Here is a 23,231-nt window from a genome sequence, read left to right as displayed (position 1 = left end):
CCCAAGGGATAATCTTTCACATCTGCTCCATTTGCAAATTTTATAACACAGAATTTCCCCAATAACAAGCAATAAACTGTAAATGAAAAAAAAATCCATGACTCCCTCATATGCCTACTGAAAGGGTCACTGCTCAATGACAACTAGGCAAACCTGGGCCAGTGGCTCCTCTCTTTCTGCCTACCGGATCCACGCCCTCATTTCTCAACATGTTTCAAACATCTGTCTGTCTCAGCAAAATTACAAATTGTTAAATATACAGCTATTTTCTTTCAGTTTTAATGTTTTTAATTGACTTTTTTATATATACTAATTAAATGCAACTTGCTAGGGGTCTCTTGGTTCCTCACTGGCAAAGGGAGGAAAGAGTCTGAAATCACTGCATTCCATCACACATCAGTAGCATAACAGAAATCCAGTCATGTCCTGTTCATATCTTACCACGGAAAAAACTGCCATTCAGACTACCTCTCGGGATGTGAAAAAGCCTAGCAAATTCTAATTATCGACCAAGGTTTGGGATTTCTACCTTTTGTTGAACAGCGTTTGTAATATAATTGAAGTAGTGTGGTGCGAAGTCGAGGAAAGACTGGACTTCCAGACGAGGCATTTGCTTCAAAATGAATCTATCATCTAAAAGGCAGAAATTTCACGTGTTTATTCAATCACAGTATTTACTGAGGTAATCTATAATAAATCATTCCAAAAATCCAAAATGATCTGTTTGCTTCACGTTTTTAAGGAACATTTTCTAATGTCACAGAGAAAAATCTGATCAGAACATAGTCCTCCGTTAATTCAACATTTAAAAGGGCTTCTACGGATTTATAGTCAAGAACCTCTACTTTTGACAGTAAGTACCACCCTTAAATTCGCAGCTAGATGATCTACTTTTTAAAACTACAAAGTAAAATTTTATAAACTCCTTTGTTAGTAAGTAGTCCAATAAGTAATGGTTATGAAAGTTCTTATCAAGTAACATCCTTCCTGCTGCATTATCTCAAATAATTCTGCTTTCACAGGGCATGGAGAATGAAGCATGAGGTATAAGTGGTACGGTCTTCTGTAAGCCTCACTGTTAGGAACCTATTTTCAGGTTAAATATTTCTGTTTTTACCTTTCTCTCATCAGCTCTGAGGTATCATATACATGTATATGCTTTTAAATATTTTATGACACGGCATAAATGTAAAAAGAAAAACAAAAATTTGTTTGCCAATTGACAGTGTCCTACTACCTCAGTTCAAGTCATTCATAAATTATTTGAGAGAAAAAGATGGATACTACTTAATTAGCAAAAAATTAAAAAGACAAACCTTCAGTTGCATAAAATGCAGCTCCTGATTTGCCTCCACGGGCCTGCCAGGGTGACGAGTGGGAAAGGGAACGAATGAAATCTTCTTCACTGCTGCCCAAAATCACTTCCCGCATCTTATGAAACTCTCCCGCATAGTAGAGCCGACAGTAAAACTTAGCATTAGCGTCAGAAAATTCTATAAACAGAAGTGTTTAAGAAAAAAAAAGCTTTTATGAATTGGAAATATCTTTTTCCTCTTGCCCACTTCCCCACCCCCACCAAAGGCAATCATTTAATTTTCTCCATGATAGCATTTTTCATGTTTAGTCTATTATACCCCTGAATATTACAATTTTGTTAAAGTGATCTTTAGAGAGGGTTAGAGAGCATCTGATGACCACCCTTACAAATTTACAGAAAAATCAAACATAATATAAGGCCCATTTCCCATTTTATACTGATCACTGTATTTTAATCATTGTACTTTTACATCTTAAATTTTACTGTATATGTTATTCTGGATGATAAATTTTTGGCACCCACACAGATACACACAATTCTACATACTTTGTCAAGGCTCTGTGGCTCTAGATTACACAGTAAGTAATTATTTAAACATTAGAAACTAAAAAGAATTATAATTTATAAATTATAACTCAATTAAATTCATAAACTTTCTTTGAAATGAACAATATATATTTTATAAACTAAATCTAAATTAAATAGAAGTTATGTCAGCACACACACTTAATGTAGTTCAAGAAGTAGGATATTTACCTAGTATAAAGCTAGAAGCCTCAAATAATAGTTTGCTCAATTATAGTCCCTGTCCCCAAACTAACAATATTTAATCTCATACTTACGAAGCTCCACGTGTGGATTTGTGAGTTGTTTCTTTTGTGTATCTCCTCCATCTGCTTCATCTAAAAGGTTTAATATCAGTAGTAAAGCCAAAGTTTTTAACAGCTATCACTCCATTTTGCCTGTTTTTCCCCTGATATAACATTAAAAACAAGTCAACTCTATCCTAGTCAAGTCACTCTCTAGCATTATGTACACAATTAAACTGTGTAAACTATTACAATAAAAATGTGTGTACCTTTTGAAAGATCAATTTTTAGATTAAAAAAGAGAATTTAGGTTAAAGAATAATTTTTCTCATATTTAAGTGATTCCTATAATAGCAATATGCTAAATCAGCTCTTACATAAGAGTTTCCATTGCTTCTTTATCAGAGTTTATGACCAGTTTTGCCCATAAGTGGAATAATGCTTCCCCTATACCACATACTTAGATATTTATGTAATATATAAAATACACCAGTGTCTACCTCAGAGCTATTTTTTTTTAATATTTGATCTGTCCAACAACCTACTGCCAGATCCACTGTAATTATCGTAGATTTGGAGCACTTTTTAATATCTAGAAGAACAAGTCATCCTCTAAGTTTCACATTTCAAAACTGTTTTTTCAAAGCACCGATGCCTTTCCAGAATCACAAGCCCAATGGCAGCCTATAGAATACTAAACAGATATCTTAATTATCAGTGAAATTTTACCATGAAATTAATTGCATTTTAAAATAAACTAATTCATGATCTAACCCAGGGCCTGCCAATATATTTCTGTAAAAGGCCAGATGTTAAGTTTCTTAGTCTCAACTATTCGACTTGCCAACGTAACATGAAAGCAGCCAGACGTCAGTAAATGGGTGGGCGTGCTTGTGTCCCAATACACTCTTATTTACAAAAGCAAGTCAGCATAGTTTGGTCTCACCCACGCTCAAACATAATCAGGTAGACATATTTTTTAAATACCAAAATGAAGGTGGACATCAACAGTCTCAACCTTACAGGAACCGGAAAAGAAAGGAAACATCTGGGGGGTGTAGTGGAAGAAACACACTTGAATATATGCCAGGATTTACATGGTGAGACAGATATTTTACATGTGTAATGTCACTTAGTTCTCAGTAAACCTTGAAAGACATTGCTTTTGCCAACTGACAGGTGTGGAAACTAGGGATTTGATTCTACCACACAGTAAGTGATAGCAATGATGTGTGAACCCAGCCGGACTCTCCAAGTGCCGTGCTTTTTCCACTCTACCATGCTGAGATCTGAGAAGTGGGGGAAGGCCCTGGTTTTAGCAGTCAGAATTATCTACTTAAGGCTATAAGGAACATAACTAAAATGAGTAAACCAAAGCCTAGAATAAGTACATCTGGTCTCCTTTAACACACCTGGAGGCTCAGTGCCTTGACTCTCTGTCCCCTCCTTGCCTGTTTGCCCAACCTGGTAGTAAGCACTGTCCGCTCCACGTAAGGTCTCTCTCTTTTGGGAAGAGAGGTCAGGGCTTTTCCCTGCTGCCCCGCGGAAGAAGGACAGCATTCCGGAAGCTTTCTTGGCTACAAATAAGAAGCAACATATAAATACAGGTCACTATATGTTGAAAAATTTAAAATTTTCAACTCATTCCCTGTTAGCTGTAACCATTTTATAAGGGTAGAATTCTACATAAAACCTCTGAAAAATATCTTTCCAAGGCAGTCACGGTAACTTAAGCAACAAGAGTAAGTTTGGGCTGAATTTTTATAGTATTACAATACAATTAATTAAACTAATACAAAACAACATTACGAGCTATGAGAATTCAAAGTGAAAGGTGACATATTTTTATTGTTTGTATTCCTACATTTTAACACAGCAAAATATAAGATTTTGTTTTTAACATCTTCAGAAAGTAAATAATATAGAATGGCCAAAAATATTACTAAAGCTTGCTCTATACTCTTCTTAGTTTTGAGATTATTATATATGATCTAATGCTCTATGAGCTTAGTATATATGATTCTAATCTTGTACCTTTACCATCTACAAAACCATATCAAATGTGAATTATAAAGTGTAGGGTGGCGGACATCATTATGGTCTCTTAATCCCACTTTGATCCTTGCTAACAAAACTAATTATTTTTTTGTGGTGGGGGAAGGGAGACACATACAGCCCCAGGAAACAAATTATGATGTGCATAAGCCAAGCAGGACAGTGCTGCTCACCACTTTCTCAGTCTCCTTTGCAGGGAGGGGTGACACTGAGACTTTCAGTCCTAACTAATGAGACTGAAAGGGGAAATTGCTGCTTTCCTAATAAAAAGAAACAGCTGTAACTCATACCTCCCTTCTTGCTGCCTCAAATGTCAACATAAAGTGGAACATTTCCGACCATGAGTAAAACTTAAGAGAATCATAGAGAAACCCCTATAAGCTGTCGTGACGACGCTGAGTAGCTGAACCCCTGCCAGCAACTGCCCACTTGGAGACATTGTTATTTTAGAAGAATAAACTGTCATTTGCTTAAACCCCATTAGCCGTGAGTTTTCTATTACTTGTAGTGAATACATTCCTAACTGACAAAGACCAAAGTTGAAAACCCAGTTCTCCACTACCTGTATAATTTGAGAAAATTGCTTAATCTAAGTCTAAACCATCTTTCTAAAAAATTTGGGCTATGTCAAATAACGCTTATGTGGTTCCTGTGGGGATTAAAGGAGATAATGCATAAGGAGTTCTTTTCACGATGCCAGCAACACTGCAAAAACAACAGAAAAAGCTGCTGTTATATTTCTTAGGTCGTACACTTTAAACTGATAGCCCGAGCTAAGAAGCCAGATCCTCCTTCTTTCTGCATAACTCTGAGTTCCTAGGAGTTCCAAATTCAATAAACTTAAGAATCAAAAATAAGCAAAATATGTATAAAAGAGGATATTCAAAAAATTCTAAATCCATACTATATTTCAAAGACCAGAAGTAGTAAATCCTTGCCAGACAGTATTTCTTGTGTGTTTTCTTCTTCAAACTGCAATTACAAACAAAACTAATAATAACTGCTTCTCCATTTGTAATCTTACTTGGTTGTGGTTCTATTTCCGCTGTGCGGTTCGTCTGTCCTCCACTGCTCTCAGGTAATCTAACAGGGCTGCTACTCTTTGGTCTGCTATCTAAAGTACTAAAATGAAAAACAAAAGAAAAGTTGGTTTTATATTATTCAGACAGAAAATAGCAAGTACTCTGATTCCTTCATTAATTTATTCCCCACCTATCAAACCCACAATATCATAAATCTGATTCATAATTTCTATACAGATTAGAACATGGAAGTCTTGAAATGTCTACTGGACTTAAAAAAAAGGCAAACCGTTTTAACTATAAATGTATATGGAGAAATATTATAAAAGCTTGTGCACAGGCTTTAGTGAAGTTGGGAAACCTATTTCAGTAAGAATCAAAATAATGAGCCTATGATAATTTCTGTTTAAATGTCTCGAATACTAAAAGAAATGGTTTTGGGGGGTTTGGGTTTTTTGTTTTGTTTAACTATTAGGATCTTTAATTATTATGGAAAATTCACAAATATTTTAAGTTACAAAGATAAACAGTAGCTTACTAATTTCACAAATTACTATTTTTTAAAGAGAATTTAAAATGTTGAAAGTTTAAATCTATAATATACATTGACTTCTATGGCAATTATCAGAAAATAGTATCCAAAGAAAGAGTTTAAGGTCTTTTGCTATAGTTGAATTTTGCTCTATCAATTATTGGCTAAAATACAAGTGTGTATCCCAAAAACTTTCATACTGATAAAATTGAAGTATGAGCATTTAGAAAGATGACATAGCTAAATTAAAATAGATTCTACTTAATCATGGATCACCTATTTGTTGGAAGCCCCTCTTCGGCACTGTTTCGCAGAGTTGCTTTGGACAATTCCTCTAAGGCATTTCGGTATTCTTTACAACTTAGGGTAGAAACAGGTTGAAAAATGTTAAACATTACACTCCTTTTAAAATAAATTATATGCTTCCGAATAAGCTTTATATTATAAAAACACAATCATTATAAGTATCCATAATTAAACAAATACACTTAACAAAAGTTATCAAGTATCTGTCTCCAGAGAGAATACAATAGACAACTCAACACACCAACCACTATCAATATCCTAAACAAAGATGGAGAGAGCCTACATACTAACATTTAGATGAAATACTTTAATTGTTTGAAAGCTGATTTACAAGTACGAAACTTCAGGGTTTAGTATAATAGAGAGGAAAGGAACTTGAAAGTGCTTTACTGAAAATTTTTTTATGTTGCATCAGCCAAAAAAAAAAAAGTTCAACTCTTAAACTCACAGCCTGGGAGCCCTAATTTAGATAAATCAGATGTTAGGAAACGAGAAGCATCTTTGGGTGTATTATTCTGCCAGGACATTAAAAAAGGTTACCTCAACCAGAATATTTGCTTCCTGATAGTACAAAATATATTTTTGATTTGGTTGACTTTCCTACCTTTCTTATTAGTGTAGTATGTCTAAGCAATAAAGTGAGAAGCAAATACTAACTAGCTTGATAAAGGCCAAAAGGCGATGATAAAAAATTTTTAATATGGAATCTTCTAAAGGAAAAAAGTCTTCTTTATTCAAACAGTAAACTCTAAACTCCATAAATGCTGAGGCATATAAATCTATCCTGTTTACCCTCTATATATCCAATACCTAGTATATCACACATTGTTGACATTCAAAATTTATTGAATAAGTGGACTCCTTGTAACCAATATATACAAATCAAAATTTCAATACCTTGCAACAGAAAAAAATTTTTTAATTAAACATCTTAGATTCTACTTAAACTAAGTTCTACCACTGCCAAGATATCATTAAGATTTAAAAGCTTTATTCTTTTTGACATAACATATCTATTTCTAAAGAGGAATGCTTCTTTAGGATACACAATGGTGGACATATAAATGGGTTAAGATACAGAAACAGCATTACCCTAAGTAAGAAACTTTACCTGCTATGTGTGAGAAGCAGAAAGGAAATGAATGAAGAGTACGAAAAAAGATATTCAGATAACGTAGGGCAGATATGTTCTAAGCATTATGTCAATAAGTAAATCAAGGAAGGGATATAGTGGATACATACTATATTACAGAGAATGGTTAAAGGATTAGTAAATAACTTGTCTAGTCAATTTAGTTATTAGGAGGTGGCTTAAGAATCATCCTATAATCATTTGGGTAGAGAGTATAATTTGAGATACAAGAAAATAAGCTATCACACTCAGATTATATGTTTTTTTACTTATAATCATTTTTGCTCTATTTTATGTAACATCTCAACGATAAGGAAATTAAAAACTATACGTAAAATATAAAAATACAACCATAGGTGAAAAAGCCCCATGAATAATACCTGAGAGCAAAAGCAATGATGGAGCTGGGTTCCTTCTCACAGACTGCAATGGGCACCCGCTCATGTTCATACATCAAGTAGTGTTTATCTGGATCACTGTTCAAAAATTTAAAGTACATAAATAAATAAGCACAAAATTAGCAAAAAAATCATATATACAAACCATTAACACATTGCTAATAAATGCAATCTTAACAACATAGTATATAATTATAAGAATATAATTAAGCCAAAATGTATGCAAACTTGAACCTAACAGTCAAAGTTTTTAAAGGCAATTAAAAATTATCAGTTTTTGAAAATTATTAGTTTTCAAATCAGAGCATTCTGGAACAGTTACTCTAAACAAAGCTTTCTACACTAACAAGACATTAAGCCAAATTCATCTCAAAAATGACTTACAATGAACAGCAAAAGTGTAAAAGATTTTGCTCTACTATAAGCTTGAAAGTAAAGTCTTTTAGAAATTGTGGAAATGTACTACTAATCCAACAAGAAATAACATAACTGTTCTCCTAATATCACAAGGAAACTCAATGCTGTGACTCATTTTACCCCAAATCTTGCTCCCCCAACTTCCACCCTAAATCCCATAGGGAAGCATTCATTCATTTGAGTAACAGTTATTTACTGAGCAAAACTATTACTAAGCACCTAACATGTGCAAGACATTAACAATATAATAGTGAAAAAAATAGTCATGGAAGAGTATACAGTATAGTGGGATTAAACAAACAAATAATCCTACAGATAAATACAATGCCTTCTGTGGTGAGTGCCGTGAGGGAATCATGAGAGCATATAACAAAGACACCTAATCTGGTTGGGGCAAGAAGCTATACTATGAGTCTCTACTTGTCTCCTTTCCAAGACTGTGAGCTCCTGAAAGCAGTGATTTCTCCTTACTAATCTTTTTCCACATCCTGGGGCACTAGAGCTGGTGCTCAGTAAGTCTAAATATTGACTGAATAAATTAATACATACGTCAGATAAGAACAAAGTCCTTATTAACAAATGTGGATACACCTGTACAAAAGTAACAAGAGCAGCACCTGCCATCCAAACAACAGAAGAAAAGCATTCCTATCGCCAGCCTATATTTTTTCCCATTGTGAGTGAGCCCAGTACAAACAAGATCACATAAAAACTTGTATGGGTCATTGTAATTCATTACCACTGTTAGAAAACTCACAGTAAATTACTGGGTCAGCAATATCATCCTCACATACAATCAGCAATTTGTTTTTAGGATTCTGAGCTCAGCAGGTACAGTAGTATATCTTCAAATATATATAAACACTTGTTTTTAGAAACAGTAATCTTAAGCATTAAGCAACATTAATGTTTTTTTCATTCACTCATCTACTATATAACAATGATCACATGTTCTACAAATTACATTATACCAAAAGACATCTATTTTATTGTGATGACGTGTAATATAGAACTGAGAAATACTTATATACAGTTAAACATATTTAAATACAGAGAGTAAATCTATAGGGAGAGTTTTTTTTTTAATTTAGTAAAAAATAAAACCACCCAACAGCCGCTAGCTTTTATAATACTTACAAAGGAAACGGAATAGGGTTATAGCTATTTCCTGGAAGCAAATTTGCAAAGATGGCTTTCATGGTTGATTTTTCCTTCACTTGGCTGTCTGTGGATCCCAACAAATGTCCATCAAACACATCTAGGATGAAAAATATTCACTTATATGTTAGTTAATATTCAGGAAGAGTAAAAAACTATAAAGCTTTATTTAACTTTATTTCTGTTCCTTTTTGGAACACAGATGTATACACATCATAATTATCAATTATGGTGTAAAATTTCTGATATAGCAATAATGAATATTATGGGCTGAAACAAGAAGCAACAGTGAAGCATACCCAGCACTGACTCCAAGGGGTTAATTTTTTTACACTTTAACATTTCTGACATTGAGATCGTCCTATAATCAATGCTGAGGCCAGGCAGCAGCCATGATGGGATTACTGCACTTCAACTCAATTACGTGCACTGTGGCTATTACATCTGAGTGTAAGTGCAATTTAAGTTATATTTAAAGTCTGCACTATAAGTAGTTACTACTTAAATAGAAAGCAAGAGAGAAGGCATAAATTTGCTATCAGCAAAACACATATTTGTTGTTGAAGAAACAGTTGCAATTTCTCCTGTTTTCTTATTGGTTATACTTTATGGGACTTAAGAAAGTAATATTCCCCAAAAAGTAGATGCAGCCAAATCACATTTTGTTACTGAAATACTTACATGTCCAATAGTACAAATGAAGAAGTGATATGGTAAAAAAGCTATAAAAGAGCTCTTTCAATAAGTACAAAATTTTTTAATTCTAAGGGTTTGGAAAGCATTATGTCAAAGCATTCAGAGTGTTTTTCTCTTTTGGAAGAAGTACAGTAAAAGTGATAAACTGCACCTTCGGGAATGCTGGCTGTGTCTAGTTCAGAGGACCCTCCTGTCAACTGCTCAGATGTGACTTCAGGCGGAGCAGGCAGCTGGAGATGGGCAGAACTGGTGGAGCTCTGACTAGACAAGGCTGTTAAGAAGCGGTCCTCTAAAGAAAAACGAATGAGTTGTTTAAAAACATTTAGTCCATTCCTACCTGACAGTGATGTTTTTAAAGTGCCACTGATATTTTTACTTCATAAACCAAAGAATTTTAGCTTCCTAAAAATTATTGAGGCCATTTTAGTGCATATTTTAGTAATGGATATAAAAATCCAGGCAGGCTATATGACTCGACTACAATCAGATTGGATTTTAGTGACAGCATTATGACTGGTAACCAAGTCTGACTCCTATCCAACACCCTGTACTTGACCATACCGCCTACCAATATTAGTTCATTTAATTTAATAGGGAATGATATTATGACACTATTAGGAAAAAAATCACATGCTTATTCTCAGAGGGAACATTCATTTAATTATAATAGAAAAATGCCAAGAACTATGAGTTAGTTGAGCTCTTATTCTACAAATATAAGTCTCAGTCATACCAAGTTATTCAAGGAAATATTGTGAAAAACTGCCTAAGTCTAGAAAAGATTTTAGTGACATAAAAATATAAAACTTTGTGAGATTTTTGCAGTGAAACCTGGGGGTTGACTTTGTAACAAGCAAAAGAGAAATTCAACCTCCTTTTTTCTGTTTGTTCTTCCCCTAACAGAGGCCTTCTCTATTTAGTTACATTTCAGGATCCTTAATTTTCTTCTTGCAATATACTTTATGATAACTCTAAACTGACAGTGCTACAAATGCTCTAAAGGAAAGGAAAAGAAGTCTAAGAACAACTGCATTAGAAAAAAAATTCTCAAAATTAGCAGTTAAAAACAATTACTAGACTAAGAAATTCTTTAAACACAATGGCAGGTGATCATTAGACCTAAAGACCCACCTTTTTCTCCATTTTGAAGTCCTGGAGAAATATTCCGTGGAGATGCATCCACTGCACTTATCTGTGGAGAATTAAATACTTTGTTCTTAAGGGAACATTAAAATCACATTTAAAAAAATTTTTAACCAAATGAATCTTAAACGTTTTGGTCTCAGGACTCCTTCAATCCCAAGAATCATTAGGGCACTCACATGGCTTTTATATGGTTATATCTTCCAATTTTTACCTTAATAGAAATGTATCAATTCATTTAAAAATGACAATAAACCATTATATGTTAACATAAATATCTTTTAAAACATAGCTGTTTTCCAAAAAATAATTGGTAATAGAGAGGCATTATTTTACATTTTTACAAATACTTCAATGACTAGCTTAATAGAAGACAGGGAGAGTCATCTCTGGCTTCTGCATTTAACCTGTTGAGCTATATTATTATGATTTAAGTATATAAAAAATATCTAGCTTCACATCAGCACGTAGTTGAAAAAGGGAAATCTTGTAGAGCCCTTGAGAGGGTGTTGGGCTCCCAGGGGTCCTTGAACCACACTTTCAGAATATTGCACTCAACAGGAGCTCACTTCTTAGTATTAAAGCAACTAGAAACTACTTATGATTATCCATTTAACCTAGTAATCTTTTATCAACCACTGACTTTCTCAAGTCCCATTATCCACAGATAAGATATATTTAGAATGACTATAAGCTCTGTGCACAATTTGATTACAAAGTAATTTCTTAGACTGCTGCTTAGAATGTTTTTAGATCTGCTCACTACACCAGAGAAACCTTCCTGGCCACTCTGTATAAAATAACCAACCACCACCCATTCCTTCCGCAATACGCTCCATCTCCCTCATTTTTTTCTTTACAGTTTTTTTTCATCTGTTTTTTAAATGTTTATTGGTTCATCCGTTTATTTTTCAGTTTCCTCATTAGACAAATGTTCAATGGGGGCAGTGACAATGGCCTTTGTTCACAAATGTATGCCTTGAACCTAGAACAGTGTCCAAAAGCACTCAAGAACTACTTGTCAAATGAATGAATATAAAGGCAGTGCTACAGATTTTCCAGTCAACTTTCAACCTTTCAAAAAGATTATCATCTGTTGAATAATTTTATATTTTAAATTCTGTGTCTACATATTATAGTTAAAGGTCTTACATCACTAGCTTTGCAGTTTCTTCAGTGGGCAAATGAAGGGCCATTAGCAGTCTGTGCTAGCCCTAGACTACTTTGCAAATACTAATATACAAATCATCTTCAATAATCTTTATTCTTCTCCTCACCTACACTTTAAGGAAAAGTGATTCCTACAGTTATTTATGAGACAAAAATGAAGAATTCAATTATATATTACTAAATAAAACAAAGATTTAAAGCACTTGGATCCATTATTTCATGAAAATGTTCTATAGGTATTATAGACTTGTACAAAAAGATATGTATTTAAGGTCCCAAATCAGTTAACCTTAAGGGAGCGAGGATCATCCAGGTAGGCCTGACCTAATCACGTGTCCCTTAAATCTATGTTTAGAGGTCAGACACAGAAAAAATCCGAGATTTAAAGCATGAGAAGATCTGAAGCATGGGGCTTTGAAGATGGAAGGAGCCACATGACAAGGAAAGCAAGCAGCCCCTAGGAGTTGAGAATCATCCTGGTTGACTAACAACAACAAAAGGGGATCCTCAGTCTTATAACCTCCAGGAACCGAATTCTGCCAACAACCTGGATAAGCTTGGAAGGGGACCCTGAACCTCAGGTAAGATAACAGCCCTGGCTGAAATCTTCATTTCAGCTGTGAGACAGAACAAAGAACCCAGCCACACTGTACCAGACCAATGACCACTGTGAGATAATACATTTGTGTTTTAAGCCATAAAGTTTGTGGTAATTAGTTAAGCAACAAGAGAAAACTAACACAGTTAGGAAAGGCTAATTAAATCAATGTGTAGAACTAACCCAGACCCCTTAAGAAAAGCTTCTCACTTAAACACAGAGATAAAGAACACCCGAAAGTGAAAGCAAAATAAATCAGGACTCTATTTTATACTCAGAATATCCACAACTTCTTTACAGCACCTATTACCACTGTGATACTATCTTCATTAATGCCAGTAGCGAGCAGCTTTTAATAAATGTTTCTAATAAAGGAATTATAACATTTTATTTCAGGCTAAGATAAAAAATTAATCTAGGTCATGTCTCCTTGAAACCTCACAACTTTAAAATAAAAACCCCGATTTTATATTATTAATAAAGTGCATATTAAACTACCACTTCTAAATAGCATAAAGGAAATTAATTATAATATTTATATCAATGAAGGTCTAGAGACAAGACTACATTTTATTACCTTGCTTTCTTCCCCTTGTCTCAGTCTTCCAGGACTTGGAGGAACTGAAGGCCTCTTTCTACCCTTTTCCTGCTGGAAAAGGTCCTGCAACCTACAATTAAAGGAAAAACAGAAAACAAACAAAGAAAAGAATATGGTTTTATTTCTATATACTGAATGACACTTATAAATTTTCTTCTTACAGCTCTGAAACCACAATAATTACATTTTCCTAATATTCAGATTGCATTTTGATTTCAATAGATTCTAAAGTTGTACATAACTAAGTTTTTGTCTTATTTCTAATCAACGAATTGTGCTCGCTTCGGCAGCATGTATTCTAATCAATGTATCAAGAGCTGTTACTGATATGACTATAGTTATAAAAGAACGGCAAATTACTATAAGAGACAGCATAACGTAACATCAAAAACACAGGCTTTAAAGATGGATACACCTAAGCTCAAAGCCAAGTTCTGACAATTAACAGCTTTATAACTTGGGCAAATTCCTTAGTCTCTTAGAGCCATAGTTTCTCTGTGAAATGGAAATAGTATATACATTTTGGACTCATAAGATCAAATGAAAAAGTGAATTTCTACCACCTCACACTTGTTAGAATGACATTATCAAAAGACAAGAAATAGCACGTGTTGGAGGGGATGTGGAGAAAAAGAACCCTTATACAATGCTGGAGGGATTGTAAATTGGTACGGCCACTATGGAGATCAGTATGAAGGTTCCTCAAAAAATTAAGAATAAAGCTACCATATGACCCAACAATCCCTCTACTGGGTATCTAACCAAAAAATTTGAAAACATTTATTCATAATGATATATGCACCCACTTCTATGTTCATTTCAACATTCTTCATGATAGCCAAGACATGAAAACAACCTAAGTGTCCATCAATGGATGACTGGATAAAGAAGATATGGTACATATATTCAATAGAATACTACTCAGCCATAAGAAAAGATGAAATATTACCATTTGCAACAACATGGACGGATCTTGAGATTATCGTGCTAAGTGAAATGTCAGATGAAAAAGGACCAAAACGATATGATTTCATTCGCATGTCGGATATAAAACAGAAAGCAACTAACAAACTCAGCCAGACAACAGTAGGGTGGTTACCAGAGAGGAAGAGGGGAGGGAGAGTGAAGAGGGTAAAGGGGGTCAAATATATGGTAACAGAAGAAGACTAGACTTTGGGCGGTAAGCACATAATGCAATATACAGGTGATGTATTACAGAACTGTACACCTGAAGCTTATGTTACTAACCAATGTTACCCCAGTGAATTTAACTTTTTAAAAAAGAGTAGATATCTGTTTACTGCCTTACTTAGTGCCTAGCATAATCCAAGTGCTCTATGAATAAATGTTATAACAATTTAACCAAACATTTTTGTAAGCATTAAAAGGAAATGCTTCCCAAAATAAATATTTAAATTAAGGTATAGGATACACAATAATTCAGATATATTAGATTCAATAAGCACATACACTTAGGTATTTGAAACAGTATTGAAGGCTGTTCACATCTTTGTTTTTTTATCTTCACAAACTACCTAAAGATTAGCATATATATTTTAAAGATATGAGGGTGGTAGTGGTGATAGAAAATAAGAGCTTCTGCAACTTGAGAGTAAAATAAAAATCTACAATTAAGAAAGACATTTAAATTACAAACATCATGGCAGACCAAATTTTATAATCACGTTAAAGAAACACCAGACTGCAAAGTCATACCTGTTATTCCAGGCTTGCAGGACTTCGCAGAGGCTTTGTTTCTTGGCAATGAGTGACTCAAAGACTGACTGCAGTTGCTGAGGGGCATCTACAGAGGAAGACATTAGCCTTGCTTGCATCTTTTCAATCCAGTTCTTGAACTCACCTTCTTCCATCTACAAGAAACAGAAACAATTCCAGCCATCTGAGACACACCTCAGAAGAAACTTCCAATGAGTTAATAGTTAACTTTTGGGTTTCTGTCAAAGGAATAAATTACCTCTTTTTGTGCAAAGATGTCTTCCATTTTTTCCTCTCTTGTTTTGCTAAATGTATCAGTCTTCAAAGATGCGAGTCTTTCATCAATAGCAACATATACCTGTGAAACTCTTAACAATATAAAGAATATCAAACAGTTTAGAAAAGCAGAATCAAATTTTCTAATCTCACGTAAATGGAAAAAAGATATCACACGAAACTTTATGTTTTATCTAATTAAGAATCATATATCATTTTGCAGGACAAAGAAGAGCTGTAAGGATGTACATCAAAATTTTAACAACTGTTTTGTCTGCGAGTTTGTCTTCTTTTTTAATACTTTTATGTGTTGTCTACATTTTAATTTTTTGACATCAAGCATATATAACATACAATTAGAAAAATGCAGTTACTTACAATTTAAAAAAAGCTAAATGAACAAACCCGGTATTTAACATAGCTATAGATTACAGGCAGTACCGAACAAAAAAAAGATGATCAAAGAAACGAAAACTTACTTCTGAAAGAAGTCCTTTAGATCCTGCAGAAGGGACACTTTTAACGGGGCCTGACGTTTAATGAATACTTTGGGGAGTGGAACACACACTTCAAGAAGCCGAATGGGAGAATAACTGAGAGAAGAAAATACAAGTCATAGTAGAAAAGTGAAAAATACTTTAATATTTTGAATTAAGTTATATCACGATAGTCAACTAAATCCTATGCATAAGTAGTAATTAAGTTTCTATAAAATGGTGTTTTAAAACAATCATAAAAATCTTGAAGATAACTTTTTTCAACCATCATAAATATTTTCCCCAATATGGAATAATTCTGTTTGTTCATTTTTTCACTGCATTGTGATATCATCATTTATCCCCCAAGACTATCCTCAGGTGCTTTAAAAACAAAAAAAGACTGGGGGTATAAACTTCTACAAACAGAGAGGGACTCTTTTCTAGGATTAGCTTAGACATAGGTATTCTGTACCTTCCTGACTCCTGAGGATTCTTCAGGAGTCTTTCTTGACTTCCTACCTGAGGGTTTATGTAGTCTAGTAATGCTATACCCCACCTACACTGTGGGGTCATGGTTAAAAACTCCTGCTTGAAAAAGGAAATAGGGTCCAACTACAAAATATTTCCTGAAGTCCCATCAAGTGCTGTTTGAAGCACCGAGCATACAGTACTAACAAGGGCCAAAATTCCTGCCCTCAGGATTCAGAAATAAGATTTGGGTAACAAACCAGACAAAAATAAAGCTGAGGGAGGGAAGCAGGGAATGCTAGGGGTGATAAGGAGTCAGCACAGGTGAAATTTGAACAAAGACATGCAGGAAGTAAGGAAAAGCAGGCAGATATCTGCGGGGCAGGCAGCTCTGAGAAACAAGAGCAAGTGCAAGGCAACAGGCAGGAGCCTGCCTGAAATAACCAGGGCCCAGCCAAGACACCAGTTAGTCCGCAACGGGGTGAGCTGGGGAGAGTAGCAGGTAAGAACAGAGAGGCCCTAGGCAGCCAGAGCCCTTAGGAGCTTACAGGCCAGGCCTATAAGTGGACTCTGGCTCTCACTCAGGGTGAAACAGACACCTATTAGAAGATGTGCGCTGAGCTGATTTTTATTTAATAGGATCATTCTGACTGCTGTGTTGCGAAGAGGCTGTAGGTGTCAAGGCCAAAGGCAAACTGGTTGAGGCTACTGCAATAATCTAGTGGAAAGAACAGGCTCAGTCCAGAGTGGTAGTGGTGGAGATGGTGAGAAGTGTTCAGATTCTGGATCTATTTTGAAGGCAGAACCTGAAGGCTTTCTCAAATCATTTAATATGACAGTGTAACTACCCATCTCTGAACCAGTGATTTTAGCTCTATCCAGAATATCTGACTATCCTTATGCTAGCTAATGTCTTAGCAAAAACTGTGATAAACTCTTAGATGCAAAAACAAACAAAGGTTAAGAGTAACCCCTGTAGTAGCAGACCTACTAGTTCATATCATGACTCCATCATTTGCTAACTCTATAAGTGAGCTATAAACTCTCTAAGTGAGGGTAATAATAGTAGCTACTTCTCGGGGTAAGGATTAAATAATAACACTGAAAGTTCTTCACCCAATAGTATGGCCCTTTCCATTTGCCAAGGCAGAGGTGGGGAACAATACACACCACACAAATTTATTCAATCTAGTAAGAGCGGAACTGTCACAAAGCCTTCCAGGGAGTAAGTACGCAATTGTGTAAAAATGCACTGACTTCTCACCTGAAAGATGCCACCATCTGGTTATAGGAGAAATACTGGTGATAATCATGGTGGATGGAGTGACCACATGGCTCAGCATTGGCTCTACGAGTGTACTGGTGCCCATAAAACCTAAGTTCAAGGTATTTTGCAAATGACATGGACCAGGACTCATTGGAAAGAGCAACAACTGGTGTTACCTGAAAGTCAGCATAAATCGTTCGTTATCACATATTAAGAATCTCTTTTTTAAAAAGTAATATACTTCCTTTTCTAATACAAATTGAATATCATCTGATGGCCGAAAACTGGAAAAAGAAAGGTGGAAAGGCAGGTGGAGTTAGAGATGGCTAGGGAGAGCAGTATCACCAGTAATCCAACCACCGTCAATATGCTAATATATTTATTTTCTTTCTACATGCACAGAAAGTATATTTATATTTCAAAACTCTTTCTTGTAATTAGTTTCACAGCCTCTTTTTTTACTTAGCAATAGATCACAAATACATTCCCACATAAAATACTCTGTACCACTTGATTTTTAATGGCTGCAGAGTATCCCATTATATGGAGCTATTTAACCAATCCCTACTGATGTGCATTTAAGTCACTGTACGTTTTTCTTTATTTTGATGATGCTATGATAAACTTCCTTATAAGTAAATACTTACGAATGTCCATAATTATATTCTTAGAATAAATTAATAAAAGTGGGGATTGGTAGGTCAAAGAGCATGAACACTTACGTCGTCTTTCACTCTTTTTGTCACGCTGTCTTCCAAAACAGGTGTACTGGTTTACACAACCTCCAACAATATCAGAATACCAGTTCCCCTACTTTCTTACCAGTCTCAGGAATTATAAATCTTGGAAATGTGATTTCAAAGAATAAAAGATTTCAAAGAAAAAAAAAACACACACTCGCTGGTTTTATTTATACTTCTTTGACTACTAAAAATAAAATTTATTTATATAAATCTACTGGCCATTTGTATTAACCTGCTTTGTCATGCATGCCTTTTGCCCATTATTCTATTATCACGGCTTACAGAAATTTAATATTAAGTATATTAATGTTTGGTCACATATGTTATAACTTTTTTTGACACATAAGTTTTTCATTTTGGTGTAACAAACATTGTTTACCTTTTCCTTTCTAACATAAACCCAAAGGTGCAAGTTTCTGTTCTAAAATAAAGTGCATATGCCAAAGTATACAAGACATAAAGATCAAATTTGTTATTCATTTCGTTCACTGGTCAATCTACAAAAGTTCATATATTCTACAACAAAATATTACCAGCTGTCTAAAAGAAACTAAAAGTCTATAAGAACAAGTAAGACTGAGAAACATTTCTTGATACTTAAAGAAATGATTTCATGGCTGTATATTTGACACTGCAGAAGGAACTAACTTTGATTTTGCCCTCCTCAACCACTGATATCGATATAGCTCACACTATTTTTACATGTAATTCCCATATGTGCCTTCCAAAAGCACACTCCAAACTAAGCCAATAAAAATGCCAATGAAGTTAAATTTGGCACATGCTCACTGCAAACAATTTGGATAAAAAGCATATATTAAAAACATAATATTGGCACCAAATACTTCCTCTGGAGTTAAAAAAGAAAAGCAGCAGAAGAAATAAAACATGTGATACTTTTCTCAAGAATGTTTATGAAAAACCAGTAGAGATCAATTTAAACATGGCCTCATCTATATCTCTTAAATAGCAATGTGGACATATGCTCAAACTTATACAAACAACTGAGCATACTGTAACTATTGTGTTATAAGTCTTTTTCCTCCCTTTTTTTCCATTCTAGGCCTTAGTACAGTATCTGGCACATAGATGGTGCTAAATAAGTGTTTGCTTATTTATGAATAAACAAACATAACTGAGAAATGTCAAGACATACTCTATATATTTTACTGGACAAGGTACCTATATTTTACATAATGACTGATAAATCCTAAAATGGAATCTTCAAGGAACAAACATTGAATGGAACGTACAGCACTAGAAAGTAAAATAAAGAAGAGTCCAATGACAAAAAACACAACCTAAATAACAGACCACTCTCTCCCACAAAAAAGTATACAAATAAAGATAAAAATGATATTATATAAAATAGTACAGTCACAGGGTACATTTACCTGTTTACAGATTCTGCACCAGGAATAAGTGAGAATTGTATGTTGATATCCAGGTACTGGAGAATCCAATTCCTTTAGGATTATCTGTACACAGCCTTGGCCGTGAACAAAGCGCCGAATATGATGCACCATGGGGGTATCACAGAACATGCTAGGACACTGATAAGAAGGCCTTTGACAAAAAGAAAGTCCTCACATTAATTACAAAACCGAGGAGCAAAGTATAATGAATACTGACTAATCAAAACCACTGACAAGAAAGTACAGCATCCTCTCTAGAATAAGGATGACTGGTGGACAGTCTGTTCAGAGTACCACTTAAAAGTACTGCCTGGGGCCTACAGCTGAACATCCTGTCTTCAACTACAGCACGGTGACAGTTCCTACTTATTAATAAGCACATTCTATTTACTGAGCATTTTTAAAACATCATCTCATTTTATCTATTAAAACTCCTGACATTTTCTGGATTTTGTTATTCTCCAAAAATGGGTGGTGGCAAAGATCAAGTTACTCGCTCTTTGAAATTTAAGTGGTAATAGCACTAAAACTAAAACCGAGATTCTGTGCTTCTCTTGCCTCTCACCTGAATCACTGTAAAAAGACATTCCTGCCCCCGACTCCAAAAAAAAAAAAAGTCTTAAGGTTGGCAAGATAATTAGATGGGCAAAAAAAGACCTGAGGAATGGACCGGATGTGACATCCTAGGTTTAATATGAAAGAGACTACTTCTTTGCGTGGTACACTCCAATATGTGGTATGAAAGTGAAAGCTACGCAATACTCCAATACTTGTTTATGTTTTAGGTTGAAACCCAAGAAAATTTGTTCTCACCTGAAACAATATCTCTCTAAAAATATTCCTAATGTGAGATCATTCTTTCCATAAAATTCCATTGTTACAATCCTAAAAGAGATCATTTATTAGTAACATATAATTATTACCACACGGCAAAGACATTTCATGAGACTGTAAACTGATTACTTGTTAGATGTGCTTATAATATAGTAGCAATGCAGGTAATGTTCTTCTGTTGGTATGGAACAGGCTTTACCTTATCTGATAAAATGGGTTTGGACAAGTCCCATTACAGCACCTTATCCACTCCCAGTCCATTAGTACATTATGAACCTATTTAATCAGAATGCATAAACTATAATATTACATGAGTAAAACTGATCTGAGTTAGGAAGAAGTAAAAGCTTCCCATACAAAGCCTTAAGCCCTGTCATCATGAAATGGGTCTCCTGTCTCAGGCGCTCCAGTCCACACCATTAACAGGCATGGTGAGCAGCAGCTCAACTGCTTCTAGGAGAGACAGTTCCTAACCCTACACGTAAACTATCAATGGCCACAAATAGGCTGGCTATGTCTCTGCTGAAACCCACATCTTATTCAAGCCTTGGCCAAGGAGTCCATAAACCCCCAGAGAAAATTCCTATGGGTTCCCCCAGGCTCAAGTCAGTCTGCTAGAACTATAATGATACTAGAAGAATCCCTACTCTCACTGGTAGAAATAAGTGTTTCTGGTGTCCAAAATTAAAATATGAAACACATTTTGTCATGGAAACAGTGCTCCAAAAACAAGCAGTATGTTCTATAGTACTTTTAAAACTAAACTACATCATAGCTTGGCTTTTTGTGACTATCATTTGGAACAATGTATTTGTTTTTAATGTACTGTGTGTCTATCAATACTTAGAATTAAATTTTAGAGTAAAATTAAGGCAAAAAGTTGTTTTCATGAAAATGATGCCTAGAGGAAAACTTCCTAAATTGAACATATTATCATCAAAATGCTGAAAACTAGCTTCTATGTATCGACTTTTTCACTTTTTAAATTACAAATTTCTCTTCCCGCCTTACATCCTCTTCACTCTTACTTAAGGTAATCTCATGTACTTCCATGCATGAACAAACAGAAATTTCATGTTTAGTTCATTTTAATTAAAAGTTCTATCAACTCATACATGGCTGGCGGCAGAAACAGATCCTAATGACTAAATATTTTTAAGCTGCTGGAATTCTGTTCATAAGTAAAGTGCAGTAATGCAGGGGAACAAGAATCCTACCAAGGACTGACGCAGGCACTGGGAGCGTTGCTGGACTGGGCAGAAGAGCTGCTGAAGAGCACACACAGTCGCTGGTGGTTAACCGGGTTCAGGCAGTCCACCTGAAAGAGACAGAACAGAGGAGCACCTGGAAGTCACAACGCTCAGGCCCTGGGCATGCTTCCAAAACCCAACACATTCCGCTCGATCTTTAAAGCTGCCTATCATCACTGAAGGGGTTCTGGTGAAGATTTAAAACTACAAGAAACTAAATATAAGGAAGAAGAGCAGGTGGTTTTTGTGGTAAAACAAGCCAAAATTTTTAGTTAAACTTAAAAAATACAAATGGATGTCTCTGTACAGCTTGTTTTCTTAAATACTCTTTATTTTTAAAAAACTGCATTAAATTATTTTGGAAGTAGTTAATTATACATGAAACAGTATGAACTAATGGCCGTCTATAACCTCAAGTTTAGACACCCAGAAATCTAAATTCCAAGGTGTTTATTTATTTGTACTTTATATGTTTTTGATCATTACAAAGGTAACGCCTGCTCTCTGTTGAAATTCAAATAGTACAGAAGTATATGAAAAAGTTCATACAGTACGCAAAGCCTCTCCTCCTTTGATGCCACCCGACCCCCCAAATTAACTGTCTGGTTAAAAGCGCTCATTCTAGTTGCTAGCTCACACACATGCACACACAGAAACACCCACGTAAGTGTACACAGGTGATTGTTTTTATAAAAATGGGATGACGCTACATATATTAACATACAATTTGCTTTTAACACTTCAAAATATATCATGGGCTCTACCTGGGTCATTAAATAAGATCCAACTCATCCTTTTTACAGCAAACAATTAGAAATAATGCTTCAGTATAACATCCTTGTACATATATACTTAGAAATTGTAAATATCCTTAGACAAAATGCTTACTTCTTCCTGTAGGAATCGGTTATAAAAGACAGAAATCCTGAATCAAAGGTATACACATGCTCATATAATCTAGTAGAGACTTCCCTATCACTTTTTATACATTTACACAAATGTATATAAACATAATTTTATATAAAATTTATTATTGGTATTTTCCCATACTTCATAAACCACGGCTCTTATTACTTTCCTTTTTGCCAATCTCACAAATAAAAGATGGTATACTCTTATTATTTAGCACTTCCCTACCAGTGAAACTGAACATCTTTTTATTTGTTTTATTAAACAACAGCATTTCCTCATCTAGAGATGTATTTGTTCATTAGTTTCATTAACAGCATGATCAATAATGTGTCCATGAATACATCTTTCTTACCTTGCCCTCAATTTCTGTTTAAAAAGTAAAGAAAAAGGGCACTGTCGTAGTCAAATAACAACGTAAAGTGTTTTATATATTAAAATAAATAAATCTAACTTAAAAATAAAATCAATTTCCTATAAGCTTCCATCTCTCTCTCTCGACTGCCATAAAAAAAATCAAGG

At 34.7% G+C, this 23,231-nt stretch overlaps 1 protein-coding gene across 7 annotated transcripts in view; it reads right to left on the bottom strand.

Annotated features, from left to right (window-relative positions):
- PIKFYVE (phosphoinositide kinase, FYVE-type zinc finger containing) overlaps positions 1–23,231 on the bottom strand; it is a 70,764-nt gene that overhangs the window by 5,858 nt on the left and 41,675 nt on the right. For all 7 annotated transcript variants that reach the window (XM_006921405.3, XM_025039321.1, XM_015596619.2 and 4 more), the window contains 18 exons: positions 21,768–21,868; positions 20,530–20,601; positions 19,696–19,867; positions 17,556–17,734; positions 15,824–15,937; positions 15,328–15,436; positions 15,069–15,223; positions 13,332–13,422; positions 10,975–11,035; positions 9,995–10,132; positions 9,127–9,247; positions 7,555–7,650; positions 6,013–6,096; positions 5,207–5,304; positions 3,540–3,704; positions 2,161–2,220; positions 1,317–1,493; positions 530–633 (listed from right to left, as the gene is read on the bottom strand). In XM_006921405.3, the coding sequence (XP_006921467.1) occupies positions 530–633; positions 1,317–1,493; positions 2,161–2,220; positions 3,540–3,704; positions 5,207–5,304; positions 6,013–6,096; positions 7,555–7,650; positions 9,127–9,247; positions 9,995–10,132; positions 10,975–11,035; positions 13,332–13,422; positions 15,069–15,223; positions 15,328–15,436; positions 15,824–15,937; positions 17,556–17,734; positions 19,696–19,867; positions 20,530–20,601; positions 21,768–21,868 (2,097 nt within the window). The remainder of the gene's footprint in view (positions 1–529; positions 634–1,316; positions 1,494–2,160; positions 2,221–3,539; positions 3,705–5,206; positions 5,305–6,012; positions 6,097–7,554; positions 7,651–9,126; positions 9,248–9,994; positions 10,133–10,974; positions 11,036–13,331; positions 13,423–15,068; positions 15,224–15,327; positions 15,437–15,823; positions 15,938–17,555; positions 17,735–19,695; positions 19,868–20,529; positions 20,602–21,767; positions 21,869–23,231) is intronic.

This window comes from Pteropus alecto, unplaced genomic scaffold (genome assembly GCF_000325575.1).
Source record: "Pteropus alecto unplaced genomic scaffold, ASM32557v1 scaffold3, whole genome shotgun sequence".
NCBI lineage: Eukaryota > Metazoa > Chordata > Mammalia > Chiroptera > Pteropodidae > Pteropus > Pteropus alecto.
The sequence above is the reverse complement of the archived record's forward strand: the minus strand, read 5'-3'. Positions and strand labels throughout refer to the sequence as shown.